The sequence below is a fragment of the Scomber scombrus genome, chromosome 18 (assembly GCF_963691925.1).
Source record: "Scomber scombrus chromosome 18, fScoSco1.1, whole genome shotgun sequence".
Classification (NCBI taxonomy): Eukaryota; Metazoa; Chordata; class Actinopteri; order Scombriformes; family Scombridae; genus Scomber; species Scomber scombrus.
In genome coordinates, this window is record NC_084987.1 from 1,681,930 (window position 1) to 1,695,389 (window position 13,460).

General features: G+C 40.4%; 1 protein-coding gene across 1 annotated transcript; it reads right to left on the reverse strand.

The window, feature by feature from the left end:
- Positions 1-1,670: 1,670 nt before the first annotated feature.
- On the reverse strand, positions 1,671-7,913 carry LOC133999209 (trafficking regulator of GLUT4 1). The gene is made up of 4 exons (XM_062438398.1): positions 7,682-7,913; positions 5,852-6,141; positions 5,166-5,298; positions 1,671-1,759 (listed from the first exon to the last, which is right to left on the reverse strand). Exons 1-4 carry the CDS (start codon positions 7,911-7,913, stop codon positions 1,671-1,673), a joined length of 744 nt encoding a protein of 247 aa, XP_062294382.1.
- Between the last annotated feature and the right edge of the window lie 5,547 nt (positions 7,914-13,460).

The window sequence follows — 13,460 nt, forward strand, 5'->3', positions numbered from 1 at the left end:
AATTTATGTTTGGTTCAAATGAACTGGAACTTGAGTTCTCTGTTCAGTTACGTATTATAGCAGATTTCCTATTTACAGATCCATTTAAATTGAAATATGTGTAACTGTATAGATACATTTGTAGGACTAACAACCCGCACATTAATATCATAGTTACAATGTTAGTTAGGAAACTCTGAGAGCAAATACAACAAAGCAAAATACAAACAATAATAGCATAAAAGATTTAACAGTCAATTGAAATCATCAAAGTGAGACAAATGTGAGGCGCAGTTGATAAATCACTGGAGGCAACTCTGAGAGGTAGCGCAAGCAGGTTCCATACAAAACCAGATAAGAAGACGCAACCATAGCAGAAATCAGGGAAGCTTAGCATTCGTACTCACATCGAGCTGGGACCTTTTTTTTTTTCCTTGCATAATATGATTAGTAATCAGGCATGCTACATACAGTACAGGACCGGGTGGAGTTGGAGTGTGAGCTTACTGGACCCTCCTGGTCCCGAAACCAGACTGACCTCCACACAGAGACGCCTGCTGATTGGTGCAAAGTTTAAATACATTACCTCTTTGAAACTTAAGGCCAAGTTTATATGGCGAGTGGATTTGACATCTTAAAGATTCACATTAAATACAGCAAAGGGGAAATATTCAGCTTTCTGTGCTTTTGTTCTAATGTCAGATGTTAAACAAGGTAAAAGTTCCAAAACTTGAGGTGAACATGTGTAGAAATGCAAGTCTACCTGAAAATGATGAGCTGCTTTTCTCTACTTTAGTCTGAAATCTGTTTAAAAAAATAAAGTTAAATGTGCCATTATTTGAGATTGAAAAGATTGACAGGCGATTTTTTTTTACTGTAAATAAATGTGTATTCGGTGCATCTTCATTTTCACTTATAGTTTAGCACATTTAAAGATATGAAGATGTTTGAAACTGGAGTTATGCCAAGTCAAAACTACAGTGATGATATCTTGAATTTTTGGTTAAAAGCATAGTAATTACAATTGTTACAAACGGTATGGTCCAATGTCTGTGCTGCTGTACAGATTCAGTCAAAATCTGTGATTCAGTATAAATTTCAGGATAATTTGCAGATGCGTATTAGATGTCAAAAGTTGGAAAATTGCAGTTATGTTACGTTAAATGTTGCTGTTATGAAGATAAAGCTTCATGGCGCCAAGTTGACTGTGGGTCAGTTACGTCTCCATGACAACGCAAAGGAAAAGGCAATATCTTTACTGGACTGATGACAATTTCTCATACTATTTACAAAGTGCTACTCAGTTAGCTGTCCTGCTAAATGAGGCTACAGTCTTATGTGAAAGCATTCTGTAATAAATACTGTAAAACATGCACAGGTTATAGGAGATTACAGGCTGATTTAGTTCCATAACACCAGCTTATTTCCTCAAATCTGTCCACAAAGTGTCTCACCACCAGGTTAAGACTCATCCTCCGGTGTTTTGGCACAGCGTGACGTCCAGACTGTGAAAGCTGAGAGGACGCTGACTTGACAAGGACGAAATGAGCTCTTTGAAAGGTTTTCTGGGTAAAATGAAGCTGTTGTTTAAAAAAAAAAAAAAAAAAGATAACTTAAAGAGCTAACGTTACTTCCAACATGCCTAATCTTTTTTTTTTGGTATTGGTTTCTATGGTTTTTCAGTGTTTATGTCATGGCCCAGGATGTTCCCTCAACACAAACATCCAGACGATTTTACACAAGCCAATGCCAGAGCCTCGTAGCCAGAAATACTGTAGATCTGAATCCAGAAACACACCAAAACATGTCACACTAGCAGCACTGAGTCTATACTTAGGCACAGCGGTCGTGTTTTAAGTTAAATGCAAACATCACATACTGAAAAACAAACATCATCATCATCTGGATTCTATTTATTAACTTCTGTAAAATAAAGTAATCCTGTTTAAAAGCATTTCCCAAAGAGAAATACTGAAACCTTAACTGAAATTAAATGTATTTGTAATGCAGGAATAATTAGGAATCTGCCAATTATTGATGAATAATTGTAGACTGTATGTAAACTCTCCACAGGTTGTTAAAACAAGCCTTAAAAAAATAAAACAAGACCTCCTTGTGAGCCTCAGTCATAGCTTCAGGCCCTGCTCACAGAGTGCATGTGTTCGTCTGGATGTCTACGTGCACTCAGTCACTCTCATTCAGATATATGTGATTATTCTGTCTGACCACAGGAGATGCAGTGTTTCCCACTTAATGGACATAAAGTGATGGCTCCTATTAATTTGGGTGACTAGGGTTACACCACAGATCTGAAATCTAGCTCCTCTGAACGGTTTGTTGCTCTGGATTCATTCAGATGTGTGTTTAACAGCGAGCTACAGCACAGATGTCTACAGGGAATCTATTCTATCTTTATATAACTTCATTTATGATCTTTATACTTTTATTACAGGCTTTTCTTTAGTTATAGAGTGCTTTGGTAATGGAGAATATTTATAATGTCTTAGGGAGTATTGTGGAAAAAAGAAAGAGAAATAAATTGTAATTGTATTGAAGGGAAAATATGAATTACCTGGAATTTTCCTAATAAACTGGACTCTGTTGCAGCAGCTAATCATAAATCCCTCCCAACATTTGTATGTAAAGTTGTTCTGAGGTTCTGAGTGAATAGCTTTAAAGTGGTGATTTACTAAATCAGGCTGCACCATTAAAACTCTAGTAAACAATACAGTAAAGTGTGTGTTGGTTTCAACCAACTATGTAAACAGGAGCATCCTGAGCTGAAACATAACTTCCAAAAACAACAGTTTTAGGGTCCAAAAGATCAAATAAAAAAAAGTAAAAAGTATCAATCCTTTGTGAAAGTCGCTTTGATTTAATTTCTAACTAAGTATTTTATTTGTATGTGCATATCTGGAGGAATATGTTAGTTTTCTAATTAGTAGAATTCATGCAGTTTACAGTGAGAGGAAATATCCCATTATGGGAAGCTAACTGTCATTATTTGGTCATTTATTGTAATGTTATTTGTTTTGTAATTTGAGATGTAAGTGTGAGGTCAGATATATCGACCAATCTAAACAACTCAGATAATATGAACTTGTGCAACGGTTCCACCTGGCAGTTAGTAGCTGTAAATATTTAGTTAATAACTCACCTCTACGTAACAACTAGTTTATGATTGGTTTAATTTAGTGATGTGTAAATCTTCACTTAATAAATGTTGCTGTTATATCGAGGCTAAGTTTGAACTTACAAACAGCTGCTGCAACCGGCTTCATTTAAACACAAGTAAATATTAATTAGCAATAAGTTACTGGAAATGTTACTTTCCATATGTGTTGCATGGCGTGCACGTCTGTCTGTGTGAGTCACTGCAGCAGCAAGTAGAAGAGTGGCGACGCCAGGATTTTGGCGCTTGAAGATGGCCGTGCATCAGCAGCAATAAGCGTGGGAGTGTCCATCTCCGTGTTCATCTGCATGCAATAAACATCAACAGGAACAGACGGATGATGAAACAATTCACCATTTTCTCAGTACACAGTTTTATTCTTTTTCTAAAAAAAGATCTCCTTGTTTCAGTTCAGACCAAGTTTCTTTTTTTTCTTGGCATCAAAAGTAGAAACCTCATCTGCCAGTTTGCTCCAATAACTGGACTTGTGGCACGGAGACTCATATAATCCTATTTCCATAGAGACAGTCGTCCATTTCCATGACAACAGACACACAGGTTTTGTCGATGGACAGCGGAGAGAAAAAGAAATGTGTAGAGGAGATAAGCTGCCGCCACAGAATGAAATGAGCATCTGGTGATCCATCCTTTTCTCCTATTCAGTGTACAAATCAGGCGTCAGGTGTCGGACCATGCTTGTCGTGCAGCAAGAAAAAACAGCAAAGAACAGGAACTTTTACTCGTTTGTCATCCGGTGCAGGTGCTTGAGAACGATCGTGCTTCAGGAATGGGAGGTGTGGGGGGGTTTATGTTGGTCAGATGTTGTCGTGAAGTCGGGTCTCGCCATTCTAGCTGATTTATTTTTCTGATCAGGATTTTAATATCACTGCAGGCAGAAAAACAAAGACATTCAACTATGAAATTAACCTATGAAAAGATGCATTAAAGCAGAGGTTAAAAAGAGGAGAAACAGCAAGAAAGCTAAATCTACACATGGTGACTTGTTTTAACTAAAACACAAAAAGTAAGGACATTTGTGTTCTGTAGAGCATTTCTTTGTTGTAACAATGCTTCTTGGTAATAAATCTTATACCGTTGGAAAGCCTGTTTATTTCCCTTTTAAATGGAGCCACATTTGTAAGGAACATGCATTAGTGGGATGAGCAGCAGAGATGAGTCAACGTGGCACGCCCAAGCTGATCCCACAAGATTTGACACATTTTTCATGGGCGCAACCCAGATACTCATCTCTGCAGCTCATCCCACTAATGCAAGTTCCTTATAAATGTGTCTCCATTTAAAAGGAAAATAAACAGGCTTTCTAACGGTATAAGATTTATTGCCAAGAAGCTTTGTTACAACCAGGTGGGGAGCTCCGGTCCTCTGAAATGAGGCCAACGCGGAAGTAACTTAAAACTGCATTCTATCAAAAGGCCACCAGGGGGCGACCGTTTTGGTGTCAAAAGGACTTCCGTCTCTATACAAGTCAATGGAGAATTCACCAACTTCTCACTTGATTTCTAACCTCAGTAAACGTTTTCAAAATGTGTTTATGGTCTCAATCGCTAGTTTAAAGCCTTCTTCAATGCAGTATGATGTTCATTTGGGACATTTTGGTCTTCCTGATTTTATATGTGACGATAAAGCAGGGTATGCATTAGGGCGTGGTTACATGGTGATTGACAGGTTAATTGGTTCACAGGTTCAGGAGGGCGCCTCATGCTCCTCCTGATGCCCATATAAGTAGAATCCCTGTTTTTTTTCCCCCAGCATGCACCGGAAATTTTCAAGATGGCGCTGCTCAGATCCGATACTATTGGCCTCCGAGCAGCAGTCCACAAACCAATGGGTGACGTCACGGGTGTTACGTCCATTTTATATACAGTTTATGGTTACAACTACCAACACAAATTTCCTTCCTTTTTAAGCTGTGTTTATATTGACGCACCTTTTCTAACTTTATAAATTGAGGGAAATCTGGTCTGCCTCAATAAGAAAGTCAGACGTTACTTACATCCCCAGTTGAGGACGATGGCTGCAGTGATTATAACAATCCCTCCCAAAATGGAGACGACGGACAGCACCATAGCGTTGCGGCCCAAACGGCGAGCACCGTCGATGTTGCCTTCCTGCAGACTGTTTCTGGACTGAAGAGAAAATGCAGAAACCTTTAAATAACGTGATTCCCAACCAAGGGCATACTTGGAAAGTTAAATAAATTCACTCAACAACCAACTAACTGAAAGATAGAAACTGTGATATAATTAAAATAATAGTCAATTATCCATGTGGAGGAACATAAAGAATCAAGTAGGAAACAAACAATAACTAGTTTCACTTACCTGAGTATTTCCATGTGATGCTACTTTCTACATCTCAGAGGGAAATATTGTACTTTCTACTCCACTACATTTATTTAACAGCTTTAGTTACTTTTCAGATGCAGATTTGACACAATGGATAATATAACAAGCTTTATAAATACAACACATTGTTAAAGATGAAACCAGACAGCAGTGTGTAGTCGGCTCACATTTCAGATGTCTATGAGTTGTTAACAGCTCCACCAAATAGTGATTTTTCCCTCTAAACTTCTCACATGCTTTGATTTCAATAAATGTTCAAATGATCCAATAATCAGATCAGCAGATTAATCAATAATGACAATAATCATTATGTGGACTCGGTCTAAAGTCGTACCATCACGGAGAAGGTGAGGGCTACGATGTTGATGGGCCAAAGTGGGCAGAAGCAGGACAGGATGGCCAGGAACAGGTAATCCCTGGGCTTGGATCCGTCCAAAGCGCCCTCTGTCATGGCACTGGGCCGGCGGGTGAGAGACGGCCTGGGTGAGCTCAACGCCAACGAGCCAGACCGGCTGCCCAAACCAGGCCGACCGTTAAGATGGCCGCCCGGCTTAGCGTACTGCAGTTTGGGCGACACAGAGGACACTGTGGGAGATTCGACCATCACTGGACCAATCCCGTTACCTGAAAGAGAAGAAGGTGGCAGAGCTTAATGTCACAACGTGCAGCCAACTGTTGCAAGACATAAAACTATATATTAGTGTTTTTAAAGCGCTGCAGAGAGAGAAAGGAACCGACACATTGAAGGTTTTGTTCTTTTGAGGGATTTGTTGACTAGAAGAAAAATATGGCACCAGACTGCTCCTTTAAAATAAGGTTAAAAACTATCATAATACACCTCAACATTTATCACAAATGTATTCACAATTTTCTGGCAGAAAAAATATGAAAATGTATTTATTATTTATATACATAACCCGAGCTTTGAAGTTAACACTGAATAAAATCTGGTATGTATCTGTTACACACACAATGTCTCAGAATTGCACAAAACTTTCCCTTTTTTAATGTATAATAAAAAACGTAAAATAAATTTCATTGCAGAAAAATGTAAAGTTGTGAGAACATTTTGACAAGTTTTTTTATCGTTCACAAATTTGGACAAAAAAATTCAGGTCAAACTGATCAAACATTAAAAGATTAAAAGGAGGAATTTTCACATTTAAAACAATTAATTTGCTTTGAAACCGATTAGTTTAGTCCCTTTATGCAAAGATTACAAATCCTTGCTATTATTCCGTTGATCATTTCTGAAATCTATTTATTTAGATTCTGATAAAAAAAAAACTTTAAAATAATATTTTTTTTTATGTCTGTATGAATTTTGCAGTGTGTGTGATTCTTTAGTTTTCTTTTCAATGAACACACATCTCAAAATCTATGACAAGAACGGCACGTCGGCATGACAACGGTGTTGGTTTTATAATTATAAAATGTATAAAAAGTGTTGTGTTGTGTTTTTGGATGAGTTGTTGCTGTTGTTTGCGTAATTACTTGCAAACCAAAATAAACGTAACCTTTGCGCTTTGTTGTTCCTTCCTCCCTCCCTCCTTCTCTCTTTCTTTCCTTCCTCTCTCTTTCCTTTCTTCCTTCCTTCTGTCCTTCCTTCTTTCCTCCCTCCATCCCCCTTTCTTCCTTCCTTCTGTCCTTCCTTCCTCCCTCCCTCCATCTTTCCTTCCTTCCCTCCTTTGTTCCTTCCTTCCTCCCTTCCTTCTTTCCTCCCTTCCTCCTTCTCTCTTTCTTTCCTCCCCTCTTTCCTCTGTCCTTCTTTCCTTCCCTTCCTTCTTTCTTCCTCCCTTCCTTCCTTCCTCCCTCCTTTCCTTCCTTTCTTCCTCCCTTCCTCCCTCCTTTCCTTCCTTCTTCCTCCCTTCCTTCCTTCTTCCTCCCTTCCTTCCTTGACTCGAGGACAATAGGAGGGTTAAATTAGATTTCCAGCTTCAGCTCACTCAAACAGCCTATGGTCTATCATCACTGTTATGATGAAGGACTCCAGTCCCGATGGGTCAAATACTACAAAAAGGAACAGGATGAGAAAGTGATGAAAGTAAGCAGCTCTTTAAACCATCTCTGTCACTGAAATAAGAAAAGTCACACAACATAAATTGAAAGTGTCACAAGTGTTGGATGATGTTGGTGCTCAGGAGCGAGGAGGAGTTGTAGTTACTGGTCTCTGTGTTGTCACTCATCACTGTCAGTTGATCCATGGATTGGCCGTCCTCTGCTTGTTCAGGAGCGTCCGTTGTCGGAGGTGGGACTTGTTGATTGGCGCCGGCCGGTTGAGAAGTCACGGCGGCATGGTCGGCTTCTCCATCGGGCTGCGTGCTGATTGGCTGGTCTGGCTGCTGCGGCTCCTCCATGCTGCTGGACGGCTGGGTGGTGCTGGGACTGGTGGCCATCGGGTGGTGCAGACGAAGCTAACTGTTGAAGAAAAAGCTGAAGGCGCGCTCTGAAACAGATTAAAGAGAAGGAAGCAGAGGTTTTACTACCATGTTGATTCCTCTGAGCCATAGACCTCTGTTAACCTCACTCAGTGGTGCCACCAGGGATTTTTGGCCCAGTGACAAGATATCAAATTGGGCCCCACAACACACACATATGGTGCTTTTCCACTATACAGTTCTAGCTCTACTCGGCTCTACTCGGTTTGGTACCAGGAACCTTTTCCATTACAAAAAAAGTTCCTCGTCAACATGGGCGGGGTTGTCATAGCACGACTGCATTAAACTGCCGTGACTTAGTTTTATACGCGACACAAACACATAAACAATGGAGGACATGGAGGCGATGGTGTACTTGCTGCTGTATGAGGCTTTCTGTCTCACACAAAGTAAGCAGTCATGGATGTAATATTGGTTTTATTCATATTGTTTATTTTCTGTTATTAAATGTCTCCACAGTGAATTAGGAGATTTGACAGAGAATATTAAAACTGTTGCACTGTAATCAAACAATGGTATTACATCTCTCTGCTCTGTTGTTCTTCTGGATCCCTAACCTCAAACCAACATGGCAACAAGGATTAAAGTGAACAGACTTCATGTTCTTAGATGAAATAAACATAGATATTAAAGACTTTCATATATTGTATGGTGAGGACTGTTGTTAAGAACTTCTCATACATGTTAAAAGTTGAGATACTTTACTACAGAGGAGCTACTACATTGACTATTTTTGGTGCAATTACTTCACCCACTTGTTAATCCCACTCTTTAAATCAACATTTTAGAATAGAGTGTTGAAAGAAATGAACATTTGAGCGTCTATTTCCACTGGTCAAACTATCAGACTCAAAGCTCCACAACTAAGAAACTAAATAGTTCAAAAATGTTGTGAGATTATTTTATAAGAGAAGTCTACAGGAAAATTTGAAATTTGAATGATTAATTTGTCCGCTCTGGTTTCCTTCGTGTCGTCCTCCTGGGTCAAATTGACCCCGTCTGTTTTGACTGTTCCTTCTTTCCTTCCCTCCATCCCCCTTTCTTCCTTCCTCTTTTCCTTTCTCCTTCCCTCCTTCCTTCTTTCCTTCCTTCTTTCCTCCGTCCTTCCTTCCTTTCCCTCATCCCTTCCTTCTTTCCTTTCCTCCCTTCCTTCCTCTCTTCCTTCTTTCCTCTATCCTTCTTTCCTTCCTTCCTTCCTTCCTCTTTTCCTTTCTCCCTCCCTCCCTCCTTCCTTCCTTCCTCCCTTCCTTCTTTCCTTTCCTTCCTTCCTCCCTCCTTTCCTTCCTTCCTTCCTTCCTTCCTTCCCTCCTACCTTTCTTCCTTCCTTCTTACCTCCATCCTTCCTTCCTTTCCTTCCTCCCTTCCTACCTTCCTTCTTTCTTTTCTTCCCTTCCTTCCTTACGCCCTTCCTCCCTCCCTTCCTTCCTTCATTCTTCCTCCCTTCCTTCTTTCCTCCTTTCCTCCCTTCCTTCCTCCTTCCCTCCTTTCCTTCCTTCCTTCCTTCCCTTCCTTCCTCCCTCCTTTCCTTCTTTCTTCCTCCCTTCCTTCCATACTTCCTTCCTTCCTTCATTCCTTCCATCTTTCCTTCCTTCCTTCTTCCTTCGCTCCCTCCTTTCCTTCCTTCCTTCCTTCCTTCCTTCCTTCCTTGACCCGAGGACAACAGGAGGGTTAAAATGCTCAGGGAAATAGAAATCTGAACATAACTCCACTGATCAGTCGCCATCATGTGAAAAGCTTCAGAATGAAGTAAAAACATGGACCTCGTGATGAAGGTTTTGTCAATTATGGTCAAAAATGTGATTTTAATCCAATAGTTTACACCAAAATGGAATAAAAAGGAAAATGTAAATATCAACATCTAATTCTGTGACAAATGGACAACCTGCATCTGCGGAGGAGAGTAATGTGAAGAAGATGTGTTGTATAAACATTGAAATGCGTTAGTCTGATAATCAGCAGAAGTTACATCATTCAACGGGACAAAAGCAGAAAGTGTTTGTTACTTCTAGCTTGTTATACTGTGTCTCTATTATTAATATATATGTATCTTTAAAAACAAAGATCTATATGCGGGGGTCGACTTGTTGATTCATATCAGTGACTCAGACCGTTTATTGCTGCCAGCTGCTGAGGTTTCTGGCTCCTGGTCACATGTGTAGGTGGACACGAGCTATATTTGTTTTAAATCCCACCGGTCACCAGCGTTGGAGGAAGCGCTCAGTTACTTAAAGCTGCAGTCGGTAACTTTGAGGAGAGAGAGGACATAGCATCAAATTTGAAGAAGTACAACTTTCAGATCCCTCCCCCTCCCTCTCCACTGCACTCCTGCTCTGCCTCCAAAGTCCCTCCCCCAGAGGAGGATGATGGGACCGTATATGCTGTTGTTGGTAACGGAGGTATCGGTAGTTTTGTCCTCGCTGATTGTTGTTGCTACGCCATTACTTTCTCTACGCTCCTGAAGCCGCTTTCCCGAGCTGAGGAGGAAGGGGGAGGGGCTGTGTGCGTGAGCAGTGATTGACAGCTGTCAGACACTCCATCAGACACCATCCTGGCTCTGATTGGTTCTTGTTGTCCAGTCGCGGTGGATTCTGACAATTTGCCAATTTGCAGTAGGAGCAGTAGGTGGGGCTAAATGAGCTTGTTTTTTTTTTTTACAGATTACTAGTTTCATGCAGGCGGGGAGTTCCGAACGCTGAAGTAACTTAAAACTGCATTCTATCAAAAGGCCACCAGGGGGCGACTGTTTTGGTGTCAAAAGGACTTCCGTCTCTATACAAGTCAATGGAGAATTCACCAACTTCTCACTTGCTTTCTAACCTCAGTAAACGTTTTCAAAATGTGTTTATGGTCTCAATCGCTAGTTTAAAGCCTTCTTCAATGCAGTATGATGTTCATTTGGGACATTTTGGCCTCCCTGATTTTATATGTGACGATAAAGCAGGGTATGCATTAGGGCGTGGCTACGTGGTGATTGACAGGTTGATTGGTTCACAGGTTCAGGAGGGCGCCTCATGCTCCTCCTGATGCCCATATAAGTAGAATCCATGTTTTTATTTTTCCCAGCATGCATTTAAAATTTTCAAGATGGCGCTGCTCAGATCCGATACTATTGGCCTCCGAGCAGCAGTCCACAAAGCAATGGGTGACCTCACGGATGTTACGTCCATTTTATATACAGTCTATGGTTTCATGTAATGCTGTCTTTACATAGTGACAGTCTTAGCAAAGTTACTTTTATAAGATTTACCAACTGCAGCTTTAACTAGATTTTTTGTGATGATAGAAACATAGAAAAAAAACTTCTCTGCTGGTGAAATGCAAACAATAGTTTTCGGCTTTTGTCTGGTAAACATGTCATTGTCACAACCTGTGTACAGCCAGCACACCTGTTGCATCATTACAACTCAGCTTCTATACTAAATAAAAAAGTTGGTAAATGTGTGGATCCGCCCCAGTGCTGCTACTGAACTGTCAATTTCTAATAGGAAGAAATGAATCAGTCACATTACAGCATAGATGTTCACTGTAATATGCTTTTGTCTTCTGAAAGATATCACACACACAGATCTGCTCTGTATAGCTGCAATAACTTTATATTAATACATGTGTAATATTAAAGGAACATTCTGCAGCATGTGAAATGTCCTGTGTGTTTATATGATGTGTTTCACTTTCCTTTTAGTTTTACTACTAAACATTTATTTTTTTATAGTTAAATCTTCTTTAATAAGCACTTTTTATAACCCTCCTGTTGTCCTCGAGTCAAGGAAAGAAGGAAAGGAGGGAGGGAGGGAGGGAGGAAGGAAGGAAGGAAGAAGGAAGGAAAGGAGGGAGGAAGAAGGGAAGGAAGGAAGAAGGAAGGAAAGGAGGGAGGGAGGAAGGAAGGAAGGAAGGAAGAAGGAAGGAAAGGAGGGAGGAAGGAAGGGAGGAAGAAGGAAGGAAAGGAGGGAGGAAGGAAGGCAGGAAGGAAGGAAGGTAGGAAAATGAGGGAGGAAGGAAAGAAGGAAGGAAGGAAAGGAAGAAGAAAGGGAGGACGGAGGAAAGAAGGAAGGGAGGAAGAAGGGAGGAAAGGAGGGAGGAAGGAAAGAAGGAAAGGAGGGAGGAAGGAAGGTGGGAAGGAAGGAAGGAAGGAAAATGAGCGAGGAAGGAAAGAAGGAAGGAAGGAAAGGAGGGAGGAAGGAAAGAAGGAAGGGAGGACGGAAGAAAGAAGGAGGGAGGAAGAAGGAAGTAAAGGAGGGAGGAAGGAAGGCGGGAAGGAAGGAAGGAAAGAAGGAGGGAGAAAGGAAGGAAAGGAGGGAGGAAGAAGGGAAGGAAGGAAGGAGGAAGGAAAAAGAAGGGAAGAAAGGAAAGGAGGGAGGAAGAAGACACTTTTAGTAGCGATTACAACAACTAGTATTACTAAATAATGTTTATTGGCAATTTCATCCTCAATCATGTTTTAAATAACTATAATAATAGTTATAAATATAGTGTCTACTGAATAAATCGTGTTTAGCGTTTTTATGACCGTGGGACGTTTATGATTTGTGTTTAAGTCGGAGGCGATTCTAAATGAGTTTGCAGAGTACGAATAAATTCAGGTAAGAACATAATAATGAAACCTGGATTTATGCTTTAAAATGTCCGTCCGCAGTGTTTAATGAAAATGACCTACCTCACAGCATATCATACTATATTTATTTTATTATATTATATTGTCTTCTGGGCCTGTGCTTACAACAATGCTGTAACTTTCCCTTTACACAGGGTTGTTATGTCTAGAGTATGTGTATGTGTGTTTTATGAATGTGTCTTTCTTGTGTGTCTTTTTAAAATTTGTCTTGACTCTCTGAACAAACCGCACAAAAGTTCCTATATGTGCAAACACAAATGGTTAAATAAAGTTCTTGAATCTTGAATCTTAAGCCCAGACTGTGAATGAAGCCGGTAGATCTGAGCGACAGCCTGCCGCCAGGTGCAGCCTCTTAAACAGGAGATTTGGAAGAAAGCTCAGTCGCAGCACGGGCACAGTGAATATTGTAATGACCTGCCAAGGCTTGATTGATGATTTGTACCCCCCCCCCCCCTCACCCCCCTCCCTCCAACTCACCGACCCCCCAAGGACCAAACACTGCAGCGCTGCTTCGCTCCGTAAAAGCTGACTGAGGACGAATGCAGTCTTTTCTTACACTCTGTATTCCTGGATCTATCCTGGTTTGCGGTATTTTTAGCAGCCTCAGGGTTTTTTAGTTTCAGTGTAATTTAAAACTTGTCACATGATACTAATCTTTATCAGACCTCTGCAAAACGCTCGGAAACGATTCATTATATTGAGATGAGGAATGTTTTTGAACCTTTTAAACTTAAAATTGTTCATCTGTTTTTCACAGTACAGAAACACACTTAAATATATATATTTGAAGCATTCGTTTTCTATCAAATAAAGTTGAAGTTATAGATGTGATGAAAATGGTAAATCATGACTATTACTTACTAAACATGTTGGTGTTACTGACACTTATATCA